Source organism: Chrysemys picta, chromosome 10 (assembly GCF_011386835.1).
Source record: "Chrysemys picta bellii isolate R12L10 chromosome 10, ASM1138683v2, whole genome shotgun sequence".
Taxonomy (NCBI): domain Eukaryota; kingdom Metazoa; phylum Chordata; order Testudines; family Emydidae; genus Chrysemys; species Chrysemys picta.
Genome location: NC_088800.1, coordinates 39,749,826 through 39,762,545, shown reverse-complemented (window position 1 = coordinate 39,762,545; position 12,720 = coordinate 39,749,826). Strand labels below are relative to the sequence as shown.

Here is a 12,720-nt window from a genome sequence, read left to right as displayed (position 1 = left end):
CTCATTCTCCTGGACCTCTCTGCAGTGTTTGACACTGCTGACTATGAGATGCTGCTGTCTAGCCTGACAGAGTTGGCAGGAGTCCAGGGTAACGCACTAAAGTGGTTTGAGCTCTTCCTGGAGGGATGCACCCAAAGAGTAGTGATGGCAAACTGCATCTCCACCACTACACCCTTGTGAGCCTCCACAAGGATCAGTTCTCTCCGGTCCTTGTCAATATTTGCATGCAGCCAGTAACTGAATTGGCCCAATTACATGTACTCAAGTGCCAGCAACATGCAGATGACACACAGCTCTACCCACCCTTCACCACATATGATCACACAACCTCCACCAAGATGGCCCAGTGCTTGGATGAGATCATCTCATGGATGAAGAACCGCTGGCTGATGCTGAGCCAAGCAAAGCAAAGGTGATGTTGATGGGCAGAAGAAAGTATTTTGAGGAGTTTGCAGTCATGGAGCAGTCTCCTTTGATTGAAGATTCACGCCCACAGTTGGTCAATTCAGTGCATATTGTAGGAGTACTCTTGGATTCCTTGCTGACGCTGAGCTCTCACATTGCAACTGCCATGAGTAATGCATTCTACCATCTCTGGTAGGCTAGGAGACTCTGCCCCATCCTGGCCTCAGTTACTCATGCCTTCATCACCTCTCAGCTGGCCTACAGCAGTGCAATGTCCCTGGACGTGAAACCGTCAGCACTTAGGAAACTCCAACTAGTACAGAATGCTGCAGCGTATCGCCTCAGCAACTCAGGCTACCATAAGCACATCACACCTGGCACACGCTCTCTTCCCTGGCAATCTGTAGCATTTCAAAGCAAGTTGAAGGTCTCAGTCCTAATCTTCAAAGTGTTCCGTGGCCTGTGCCCAGGGTATCAAAAAGACCTTTTAAAGTTCCTGGCCAAAGACTGCGTTCGCTCCTCCAGCACAGTGGAACTTTCAGTAACATGGGTCAAGCTCAACTGTGCAGGAGACAGAATCTTCTCCTAGGGTGATCTAAGACGGGGGAATGAATTCCCCCAGGAACTAAGGACCATCCCAAACCTCACCGATTTCCGCTCCAAGTGCAGGGTACATTTCTTTGATCTGCCTTCTCTAATATAAACACAGAGCACAGGTATGTTTAACAAAAGACCCCCAAACAAACAAATAAATAAGAACCCTACCAAAACAAGACTCTCCAATCCACACGCTTCTCCCTCTGGGGGGAGGATGAGTGAATAACCAGCACGTGACAGATGTGTAGTCACATTGCATTACTGGAAGGTGCTCAGATACTACAGTGATGAGCACCGAACAAAAGCCTACACAGAACAGAGCAGAATAGAAAACGCAGCCATCCTGATTGCCAGCCAGACCACAGCACTGCAGCGCAGGAAACCGAAATCTGGGCCTTCTGCTCCACAAGTGCACTCCTGGAGCACTGGATAGTTTAGCCTTTTCTTGGGTCAGCCACAAGAGGGAGAGAGAGCCCACGAATGCTTAAACATGTCTGACTTTCCAGCCAGTAAGGAGCCCCCAGCACATGTGTACACTAGTCACTTCATTGCATGGTACCCCCATCAGACACAGATACGCATCATACCCATACGCACACACTCAAGTATGCACCAGTACAGGCGTGCACATAGAGAACAGCTTGTCCTTCTTGTTCTCATGGTGCATCAGCCAGTACTACAAGGGGAGACCTTGTTCTACATGCTACCAATGGGAGCTCAATCACAGGCTGCTCGTTATTCAGACCCACACATTTCCTCCATCCCCATACCCGGCTGGTGCTGTTGTAAGCCACTTGGAGTCTGCCAATTTCCTTGTGCAGTGCTGTTGTCGCCTGGAGCGAGTCCGTCACTCTCTGGTTGGCCTCATTGGTCTGGCTGAAAGCCAGCTGTTGCCCCTGGGAAGCAAACGGAACAAGGGAACCCCTGAAGTAGGGATATGGCCTGAATCTACATGCCTGAACTTCTGGGGTAACTAAGCCCCATCTCTCCTCTGGAGAGAAGCTGGAAGACGGGAGGAGCAAATGTCTGGACAGCCAAGTAGGGGTGGGAGCAACTACTTGTACAGCTTCCAGGAACTCTGCAGTGATTGGGTTGGGCAGCTGCTCGAGCAGCAGAGGCGGCTCCAGGCACCAGTGCAGCAAGCGCGTGCCTGGAGCAGCAAGCTGCGGGGGGCGGCGTGCTGGTCGCCGTGAGGGCGGCAGTCAGGCAGCCTTCGGTGGCATGCCTCCGGGAGGTCCGTCGGTCCTGCAGCTTCGGTGGCGGGGCCGAAGGCGCAGGACCGGCAGATCACCTGCAGACAGGGCCAGCTCCAGGCACCAGCCGAGCAAGCTCGTGCTTGGGGCAGCAGATTCTACGGGGCAGCATTCCGCCCAATCCTAGGACGGCACGGCGGTTTTTTGTTTTATTTGTTCGACAATCTGGCCGCCCTGTAGGGGGCGGCGGCGTGGAGGAGGGGAGTGCCCTGCTAGGAGCGGGCTGCGTGCTCCGTCTGCCCCAGCCGGTGCCAGGTCTGTAGCAAGCCTGGCAGGGCAGCCCGCGTCCTTCCCTCCCCGCCGACCGGAGCGGCGCGGAGCCCTCCCAGCAGGTGGCGCGGCGGTCGGGGCTGCGTGGCGAGCGCCCTGCTGAAGCCCTGGCTGCCCCCCTTCTCTCTCTCCACCCGCTACCTTCCCCTCCCCCCCGCTAGCTGGGGCACGTCTGCAGTGCAGGGAGTCCCCCTGCACCCTGGCTCCGGCCGCTCCGCAGGGTTTTTTTTTTTTTCCTGCTTTGCCGCTCCGGCCGTGCCACAGGTTTTTTTTTTGCTTGGGGCGGCAAAAAAGCCAGAGCCAGCCCTGCCCGCAGAAACGCTGCCGAATCCGCAGGACCAGCGGACCCGCAGAAGGCCGCCTGACTGCCGTGCTTGGGGCGGCAAAACGCATAGAGCTACGCCTGTCGAGCAGCGTCATTTGTAGACTGAGAACGAGCATCCACATTTTGGAGTGTTTATGGTTTGAGGTTCACCCGTCCCTAAGGAGCGTGGGGTGCAGTGAAGATACAGATGTGAGTGGACAGGTCAGGAAGCATGTGAGAGTATAGATTGTAACGTACAGGCATGGCATGTTGGAGTGAGTTGGTACATTGCGGGCCTTCTGACAAGACACAATTTAAATGCGATTGCTTTGAGTCCAGGCAGTAGCAGGTGTGTTTTTGGAGCGGAAGGAGTGAGGGGTCCAGTCCCAGATCCAACATGTGACATTTCTAATTGTGTCTATTTTCTGGAGCTCATGGACTCATTACAAATTGGTGCCTAAATAGTGCAGTGAATCCTTTCCCAGCCCCCTTGGGTACACCTACTCTGCAACGGAAGACCTGCGGCACGGCCACAGCTAGCCCGGGTCAACTGATTTGGGCTCGTGGGGCTCGGGCTGTGGGGCTAAAAATTGCAGTGTAGACATAAGGGCTTGGGATAGAGCCCAGGCTCTGAGACCCACAACGGGGACGGTCTCAAACCCAGGCTCCAACACGAGCCCAAATGTCTATACCACAATTTTTAGACCCACAGCTTGAGCCTCGTGAGACAGTTGAGCTGGAGTCTGAGACCCAGTGCCACGGGTTTTTTATTGCAGTGTAGACATATCCCTAGACAGTGACAAGGGGATTGTGTGCATTGGACCAAGGAACTAACCTCTTTGGCTGAGTTCAGCTGCTGGGTCATTTCATCCCGTTCTGCTTCCAGAACCTTCATGTGCTCCTTGTAACCACTCAGGGTTTCTTGAAGAGCTGTCATTTCTCGGTTCAGCTCCTCCTTTTCCTGCAAATCAACACAATGGATACATCAGCCAGCTATGATGAGGCACCAAAGTCACGAACCACCCCCTAGCATGCACAGAGCAACCGCTTGATCTGCAGATATTTATGGGAATAAAAGCCACCCAGTTTGGTTTGCTGCAATCACATAAAGAGAGAGATTTTTAAGGCCAGCAGGGACCATAATGATCATCTCGTCTGACTTCCTGTACAGCACCGGCCAGAGAATCTCACCCAGTGAATCCTGCCTCCAACCCATCCCTTCTGGTTGAACGACTGACTGTTTCACAAGTATCCGCAGGACTGCCAGGCGTTGGTGAAAATATTCACAAATCCTGATTGTTTCACAAACATTAGCACAAATGTCACAAACATTCATCATTCTGCTATTTGAAAAAGGATCAGTCAACCAATCAGGCAGCAGAAATACCATTCAAGTATGGTGACCATTCACACCTCACAAATAGCTAGCACTGCCTACTCAGCGCAAACAGATTGCGAACTGTTCCTCCCACCCTCTCCCAGGCTGGAAGTGCTTGAGTAAATGCTTGTTTGCAGGACGTGGGTTCGGCTCATGAACAATCCTAGTGTGACCAACTCACAATTTGACCTTGAGTCTCGCAATACCTGGTGCTTTTCATAAAGCCCCAGCTGCTGGATTCATGTTATTACAGGAGATTTCCACCTTTCCTTTGTTAAAAAAAAAGTATGTTTCTGGCACTCATAGTTGCAGAGAAAAGCTGGAATACTTGACCCAGGTGTTACTCAAAGGCTCTGTAGTCAGGAGGTAAAGGGAAAGAACCCAGGTACTGTTAGGTTTTCTTTAAAAAAGACATGAATATTAAGTCAGCCTCATGATTTTGGAACACATGGGGTTAGCCATACTGCGATCTGCTAACCAAAACAGGGCTCAGTCCCTAACAAGTGCTGCCTGTAATGCCTAATACGACCAGCTCTTGCCTGTGCCCAAGTGAGAAAGAACAAGCATGTCTGTCTGCTGGAAGTATTATTGTTGTGCCTGTCACTTTAAGGGACAGACTGTGCCAATTACTCCCTGCCTGGCCTTGGGGGTGGTGTGGAGCTGCACTCCGCAGGGCAAGATTACTGGAGGGGCTGGGGGCACAATCCCTGAGATACAAGGAGGTGGGGAGGGGTTCACCTGATTCACCACCTCTGCAAAGTGTTCCCCTTTCTGTAGCCAGCCAGCCAGTGTGGACGGGGGAGAGCTGTAGCACTGGGGGCCCCTTTTTGCCTCCTTTCAAGAAGATTGCTCCCTGCACACACACAGAGGGAGTAGTCCCTGCTCTTCCCTGAGCTGAGAGATTAGGATTGTACCTAGCCTGTGTGCAGAGCGGGCCTGGCAGGGAAGAAAAGGGCAAGCAGATCTTTTTGCCTTCCCATGGAATACCCAGGGTCAGCCTGCCCTCAGCCTCTGCGCTCTGATCACAGTGCCAGTCCCACTGCTCCATGGGAGCAAGGGCTTTTCATAGTCTGCCCAGACTTCACAGGCCACTAACAGCAGGGAGCATGAAGGTCATCGCTCCTCTCCTCCCCTAGCCCTGTGCTATATTTAGCTCCTGAGTGTCCTCTAATTAGATCTGTCCTTGTTGTGGGTTTGCTGGCTGGGAGTCCAGGAGCAAACAGGGAGAGTCACACAGCAGAGTCCAACACAGAGCACATGGGATGGCAACTCCTGCACTCGTCCCTCAAAGATTTACCCTGAGTATGTGCAGGGGAGTGAGGCTCCAGAGCAGCCTGAAAAAGCCTACACGGACTTTAGGAATCAGGACACATAATATTAACCTTTTGGTCTTCTCACTGCCCCAAAATCATGCAACCTCTGCTGTGCAATTCCAAGGGCTGCAGCCTTGTACCAGTGCTGCATCCGAGTGCATGCAATCGCGAGTGCCCCTGCCCTGTTTCAGTACTGCAATCGTTACTGCGGGCAGTTGAATGTGCCACTGCCCGATGCCAGGGCTCTGTCCCCTACTATGTGCAATGCCTTCTCTGAAATGTTTGGGCCCAGCCTCAGGTAATAGCCACTGGGGTTTGCCAGGCCTTCCTTACCGCAGACAACCTCTGTCTGGGACTTGGGGAGACCGAGCGGCAGCTCATTCTGCTCAAGCAGGATTTGGCCTTCACCACCTCCATCTCCAAATTAAGGATCCTAAAAGACAGACAGACAGACAGCAGCTCCATCCTGCTTCCATTTGTCACATCCCAATCTCTCTGTCACTTTCCCAACTGCTCCTCCCCTGCCCTCTTTCCAACCACCATGCCCACTGCCTGGGCACTACCTGACAGCTGTCCTCACCCCCACACTCCAAATGGACCCCTTGTCCAACAGCTGTTCCCTGTGCCTCCTCTAGAGATGCCCCAGACCCAAACTGCCAGGTTGCCCCAACCCCCATGCTGGCTCCCAACCTCTGGGCCAATCACTGTCAGCCACTGTCCCCACCACAGCCCCTTTCCCTAAGGAAGAAGAGTAAGTTACATTGGTGAGTTCAGCGCTGGCGAAAGGTGCCAGGCTGACTTACAGACTGAAGTCCTTTGCTTATCCACAGAACAGGTACAAGGGACAGAGCAGGGCCCACTCCAAACCTGACCTTAGGGGAGTTCATTCAAACCCTGGCCTCTCTGCTGAGCATGCCAGCCAGGGAAACAGCTACTGCCAAATCTGGGGGCTGCATTTCTGGTGTGGTCACTGGGCCACCAGGACTGGACTGAGACCTTCGATAGAGTAACTCATCACACACAAGCCACTAACAGCTCTCAGGTGAGAAGAACTTTCACTCACTCACCACTGGCCTGGGCTGGAGTGGACATGGATGCCTAGGGGCGCTCTCCACCTCCAGTCCCGAGCCACCCAGTCTCCTGGGTTGGGGCAGCTGCCCCACTGAGAACACAGGCCACCGAGGGAGGGTAATATGGTGCTGACAGAAAAATTTAGACTAGGATTTCCAGGGGCACCTAAGGCAGGTAAGTGTCCAACTCCCATTGACTCTGGGTGCATAACTCCCTTAGGTATGCCTAAAACCTCCATTCTAGCTCAATGATTTCACATGCTAAACAAGAAGCTCCTTAAGCTGCCGTCTTCGCCGACCCACTCTGCACCCTAGTCTCTCTCTGTACAGTACCTCTGACCCTGTCCCAGCTGCCTGCATCCTACGTACTCCTTGCCTAGATGTCTCAATCCAAAGCCTTCCTACCACCCGCCCCCAATCCACCTACTTCTCTTGCAGGTCCCCTCTCTGTTTCTGGTCTTCATAGCGGGACAGGTCCAACCAGCTCTTTTCCTTCTCTAGTTGGGCGAGAGAGCTCTCCATCTGCTGTGGGAAAGGCGAGGTCAGGAGAGAATTCAAAGGCAAGCAACTTAATTTTATACTAAACCTTGAAGAGGACAATGCCAGAGGAGTGCCACTGTCTGTTCTCCATGACAGAGGCTGTACTGTTCCCAACAGAAATAAGTCAGAAGCTGCTCCAGGGTCCCAAACAGGCATCTCTGATCTCCAGGATCACAAGCTTCTAGTTCCTCAAATGACAGCACATGCTACAGGACACAACGTAGCTAGTGCAAAGCCCACTGAAGACAGTGGGACCTTTCCATTGAACTCCACAAGCACTGAGCACTCAGGTACAGAGAGTGTGAACAGCACCATCCCACTCCACTGTACTGCATTCACCCTCCAAAGGATGGGCACACACCAGCAGGGCCGGCTCCAGCTTCCTTGCCGTCCCAAGTGGCGAAGCCAAATTATATTTTATATATATATAAAAGCCGTGATCGGCGGCATTTTGGCAGCAGCTCTGCCGCGCCACTTCATTCTTCGGCGGCAATTCAGCAGCGTGAGGGACTCGCCGCCGAAGACCTGGACATGCTGCCCCTTTCCATTGGCCGCCCCAAGCACCTGCTTCCTTTGCTGGTGCCTGGAGCCGGCCCTGCACACCAGCTCAAGTCATCCCAATGGAAGCAAGTGAGCAGCCTGCCCAGACCACTGAGATGTAATGTGCTGCATCTGAGAAGCTTGGAGTTGGTTAGACTCACCAGGCCTGAGCCTGAGGGGTCCTGAGCACATGTAGCTCCTATTGAAACCAATGGAGGGTGCAGGTGCTTAGCATGTCTCAGGGTCAGCCCCAAAATCAGGCGAGTGTCTAGAAGAAGGACTAAAAGCAGCAGCTGCTCCTGTGTCCCAATCAGACAGGTCCTCACAAACTCCCCCAGGCTTTGGAGAGACTCCAGTTTACCTTCTGCTTAATGGAAAGCAGCTCAAACTTCACCCTGTTGAGTTCCAGTTTCTGCAGCTCTTCTGCCTGTCCCTCTAGCACCCCAGGAGCGTCCCGCAGAGAGGGCCCCAGCCCTGCAGTCCTCTGCACATTCTCTGGTAAAGATGCCCGCAGGTCCAGCTCCAATCCACTCCACACCCTTCGAACCAATGGCCGCATGGGACCATATTCTTCTGTGTCCCAGTCCGGGAGACGAGATAAAGAATGCCTCCTTCTGAGTGGTGGGCTGGAATGTTTCCAGGCACATTCCATGCCATTGGTTAAAACTCTGCCAAGAAAGAGATCCATCCTTTTTTATTTTAACGACTGATTGAAAGGCCTGGGAAGGCAGAGCAATGAGGATAGCTAACAGGAGACCCCAATGGTGACAAAAATGATCCTTAAACCATTGTTCACAACTCATTAGTCATACCACTGGCCATTAAAGGTTACCTGGTGCAATGGATTCTGGGGCATATTTAGGAAAAATATCTTGTCCAACCTCTATATCCTAGGAGACTCTACGGACAACTGGAGAACTAGTAGGATGATGTCATCCCAAGTATCAAATAAATGAAACCTGAATGACTGAAAGGGGAAGGAATAACTCCTATTTAAGTCAGATGCCTTAAAAACAGCAGGAAGAAAACCTCTCTTTGTTAAAGATTCAATACTCACCCCAGTCCCTTCAATGAATGGCTGAGAAAGCTCACAGTAAACACCTGATTCCTCCAGGGAATCCTCAAGCAAATGCAGGGAAGACCAGATGTCTGTTCCCAAATGTGTCCCAGAAACCACTGCGCTAGGTGCAGCATTGCTTCAAAGGAGGCATGGTGGGAGGGAGAGGTGGAATGAAAGCCAAATGCAGCCACTACACATGGCTGAGCAGAAACATGGCCTCCCTTTCTGGTGGGAGTGAGCAGGACTAGAGCGGGGCATAAACTTCAAAGCCAAAGCTTAATTCTGAGAGCTACCAAGCACCTTTAACTCCCACTGATGTTAGTGGGAATTGCTGATACTTAGCCCATATCAGGATCAGGTGCCTTGGGAAGAGCAGCAGGGGACAAAAGTATTGCTGAGTGATCATTATGGTCCCTGTGCTATTCCAGTGACTCCTGAGAGGCGGTACCCTAGGCAGCCACTTGCAGTTCTGACACCTGAAAATTCCTCCAGTCCTGCTGGTGTCCTGCAGGTGAATTCCATTGAATTACACTGAGATCCTACTAAAAAAAACCCACCACTTCTGCAGGGCAAGTGGAAATTTAAAGGCCTGGACTATACTTCCCCTCTGCTCTTTGCTCAGGGGCTTTGTTTGGTAAAATCAGAGTTATAGGAATGCTAGTGAAACCACCATCTCAGTTTGGATGGCTAGATGGATGTATATGTATGGGGATGAACAGATCAACTGATGGACCAATCAATCTTAAGCATATTTTTCCCATTATAGTTCTCAGGGGAAGGACATATTTCTTATTTTAAAAGGAAATTAACCAAAAACAGTCATTCCAGAGTATGAATTACACTGCAATATTCCACAGCTGATGCAATTTAAACTCATGTGATTGAAACAACTTACTGCACACAAACTAGCTCTGCCCAGTAATTCACAATTCCAGATGTGTGATGTAAGAACATAGCAATTGCCTGCCTGAAACCCACCAATGATTAATCTAATCCAATCCTCTGCATGCTGGATGCTTTCAAGGAAGGAGAAAACCTCTTCAGGCACCTAGTTATGCAGAGCTATATCCAACAGGGAAATTTCTTCCTGACTGCAAGTGGTAATCAATTTCTGGCCTGAAGCATGAGGATGAACAGCCCTTGTTTTGTCTTACCTAGTGTGACTGCGGATGCTATTTGTCTGACTGTGAGTGTCTGATCCATTTTTAAATGTATTAAACAAGTTGATCCAGTAACACACAGCAGCAGGGAGTTCCAGTTGTAATGTATTGCTTAAGAAAAGGATCTGACCTGCTATGTAAGTATTTCTTTCTGTCCTTCCATCCATCCAACTAAACTGTACTTATATATGAAAGATTCCTTGCAAATCTTCCCAACAAGCAAGTTTTCCGCACCCCTCAACCACAGATGATTCCACTCGATTCCCACAGGATCCCTCCCATCCCAAGCTCTTTTAAAACTGAACTTACATCCCACTATCTATGGAGTGGATCCCTCGCAAGGGGCTCATGGACCTGGCTCTTTCGATGTGCTTGGGCCTAAAAAAGCCCCTGCTGGATTCTCTCCATGCGCTGTTTGAGTGGCCGGGCTCCCAGGGTCCTGGCGTCCCGTTCAGAGGGTTCTGAATGAGGTGAGGAAGAGAAGACTGATGCAGAGGACAGGGATGTGCCACTTCGATCTTGATCCCCCCTTGATACACACGCTCACACTCTCTCCTTTTCACTCTACCCGTCCCCTACTGGAATCACTCCCCATCAATGTCAGGCATGTTGCCTGAACAAAGGCAGTGAAACATGGGAGCAGTCACTAACAACCCCTGCTACCTGGCCACCCCATGAATGGTCATGGCAGTGCAGTTCAGCTTGTGAGGGAGAGGGCCTCTGGGGTGTGGCAGAGGTAATGCCAGAGGTGAGATCACGGGGGATTGCTGGCATATTGCCCTCTGAGCAATTTGAGTGTGTCAAGGAACCCAGTCCCAGACCCATCACCGGCAGGACATCAGCCAGCTTTATCTTAGGAGCCACATGGTATGATAAGCAGAAGGCCAGGGGTGGAAAATGACCCCTTTGCAGGGATCCTGTGAAGCCCCAGAGAGATGCCTGGTCCCCCAGCACGAAGGTCAGGCTGGTCCCATTACCTCTCCTTGCAAGGGGACCCCTGACAAGGGGTAGCTGTTTGTGTAGCTCCTCTCCAGTTCCGACACGGAACAGGGTCGAGATGCCCGTGGGCTTCTTTTATAGCTCTCAGGATCCTGGCCAGCCCAGCCTGAGGCCCCCATGACAGTGCCATGCTGGAAGCATCCATCACCGCTGTACCGGGACGGCAGGCCAGGAAAGCTGCTCTGCTTCTGGTGGGACATTTATGGCCCGGTGGTATGAGGGAGGGGGGGTGCCCTCTTTTGAAGGGTCATCAGTGCAGCTTAGTCTCAGGTACTGATGTTTGCTTCACATACTGCCCTTTCCAAGGAGAATCTCACAGATCCAGATCTATGGCACACGGAGGAGGTGCAATCCAGCTGTGGCGTGGAGTGCCAGAGGCCTGTCACCAACGGCAGCAAAAGGAAGAATCAGTGGATACCCAAAGAGGGAATTCTTATGGGATACCTCACCCTGCAATGTCACTCACTACTGCGCCACCTCCAAGCACATCCCAGAATCCTCCGTTCCATTTCCCAGGGTGCCGTGTGAATCGGCACACTGTGCTATGGGGCAGATCCTCTGGCTGCAATCGGCAGGGCAGATCTGTAAGATCAGGACACTGGAGAGAGGGAACGGGAGGAGGCTTGCAACCCCATCCTCTCCCCTGGACTGTGCTGGTAGCCCCACTGGAGGTGAAGGCCAATAAGAACCCTTTTCTCTCAGATGTCACAGCGCTGAGCACAGCATAAACCCACAGACAGATGACTGCGTCTCCTCTCGTGGAGATGACTCCCCGAACGAGCTCAAAACCAGGAACGCCCATATCCCACCTCACTTGCAAGACTGAAGGCCACTCTCCCCTACCAGTCACAGAGCTCACCTGGTCAACCCCACAGCAAACATCCCTGTAGACGTGTGACACAGGCGACGATGCTGCAGAGGGAGGTGGGAGGCTCTGACCATGGACTTGGAGGTAGAACAGGAGTGGGCAGATAAGGCTCGGTAGTGCCTTGGCAACGTCAGCTCCCAGCATGGGGAGAGTCCGAAGGAGGAACCTTTGCTCCCAGGTGGCCCTAGAGCTCTAAACTGGACCCCATCTCTATTCACAACACCCTGCATTTGCCAACACAGGGTGTGTGATAGGAAAAGACCAAGCCCTGGTGAACACGAAGTGGCTGCACCCTCTGCTGCAAGCTCTGGCCAGGAGAAACACAGGCGCTGGTGAGAGTGCAAGCAGAGCGCTGGTAAGTGACTTACCCATCCGCGAGTCTCCCCACAGGCCCTCGGGGACCCCGAACGATTGAATCTCCTGGGCGTCTCTTCGTTCAGCTCAGCTGCTGTACTCACCACCGCTCCCCATGTCAGGAAACACAGGACTGCTGCTGCCACGGCAACCGAGATGGCAACAAGCTTCAAAGTGCCTGTTCCCCCTCTCCTGATAAACTGGCTCCGATTGTGAAGCGTAGGCGGCTGTCAGCTGGGGGAGCGGCAGGGGCGCCTGGCAGAGTTACTCACCAGCCGCAGCAGGCCCACGCTTCCCCACACACCCTGGGCCCCTCTCCTGCCACTGTCCCTCTCACTCTATGCTCAGCACTTCCCTGGGAACGAAAGTAGAACTGCCCCAATCCTGGGCCCCAGGGATAGTGGAATCGTGGTGGCGCAGCTGAGATCCTACCTGAGGGAGCTAGGCTATTCAGGGTCTCCATCCATGGTAGTAGTGGGCGGTCAGGGTCGCCAGAGCCAGTGAATTTGCAACTAACCAGCTCCCCCTGGCAAAACCCTCCTCCACAACTAAACTCTGCTTTCAGAACAAAATGCAAACCTCATTTCTCTGGCTCAGCCTTCCTGCAGT

At 52.4% G+C, this 12,720-nt stretch overlaps 1 protein-coding gene across 16 annotated transcripts in view; it reads right to left on the bottom strand.

The window, feature by feature from the left end:
- LOC101942874 (myosin-3) overlaps positions 1-12,720 on the bottom strand; it is a 40,645-nt gene extending 27,925 nt beyond the window's left edge. For 6 of the 16 annotated variants that reach the window (XM_005309210.5, XM_042843713.2, XM_042843711.2 and 3 more), the window contains exons 1-8: positions 12,126-12,264; positions 10,868-11,268; positions 10,200-10,351; positions 8,032-8,338; positions 7,018-7,115; positions 5,854-5,953; positions 3,665-3,790; positions 1,773-1,898 (exon numbers count right to left, since the gene is read on the bottom strand). In XM_005309210.5, coding sequence (XP_005309267.2) covers positions 1,773-1,898; positions 3,665-3,790; positions 5,854-5,953; positions 7,018-7,115; positions 8,032-8,338; positions 10,200-10,351; positions 10,868-11,089 — 1,131 coding nt within the window. In that variant the 5' untranslated portion in view covers positions 11,090-11,268; positions 12,126-12,264. Of the gene's footprint in view, positions 1-1,772; positions 1,899-3,664; positions 3,791-5,853; positions 5,954-7,017; positions 7,116-8,031; positions 8,339-8,727; positions 8,984-10,199; positions 10,352-10,867; positions 11,269-12,125 lie in introns of those variants that run through there. The other 10 variants (XM_042843712.2, XM_042843715.2, XM_065558466.1 and 7 more) reach the window with 10 other exon arrangements.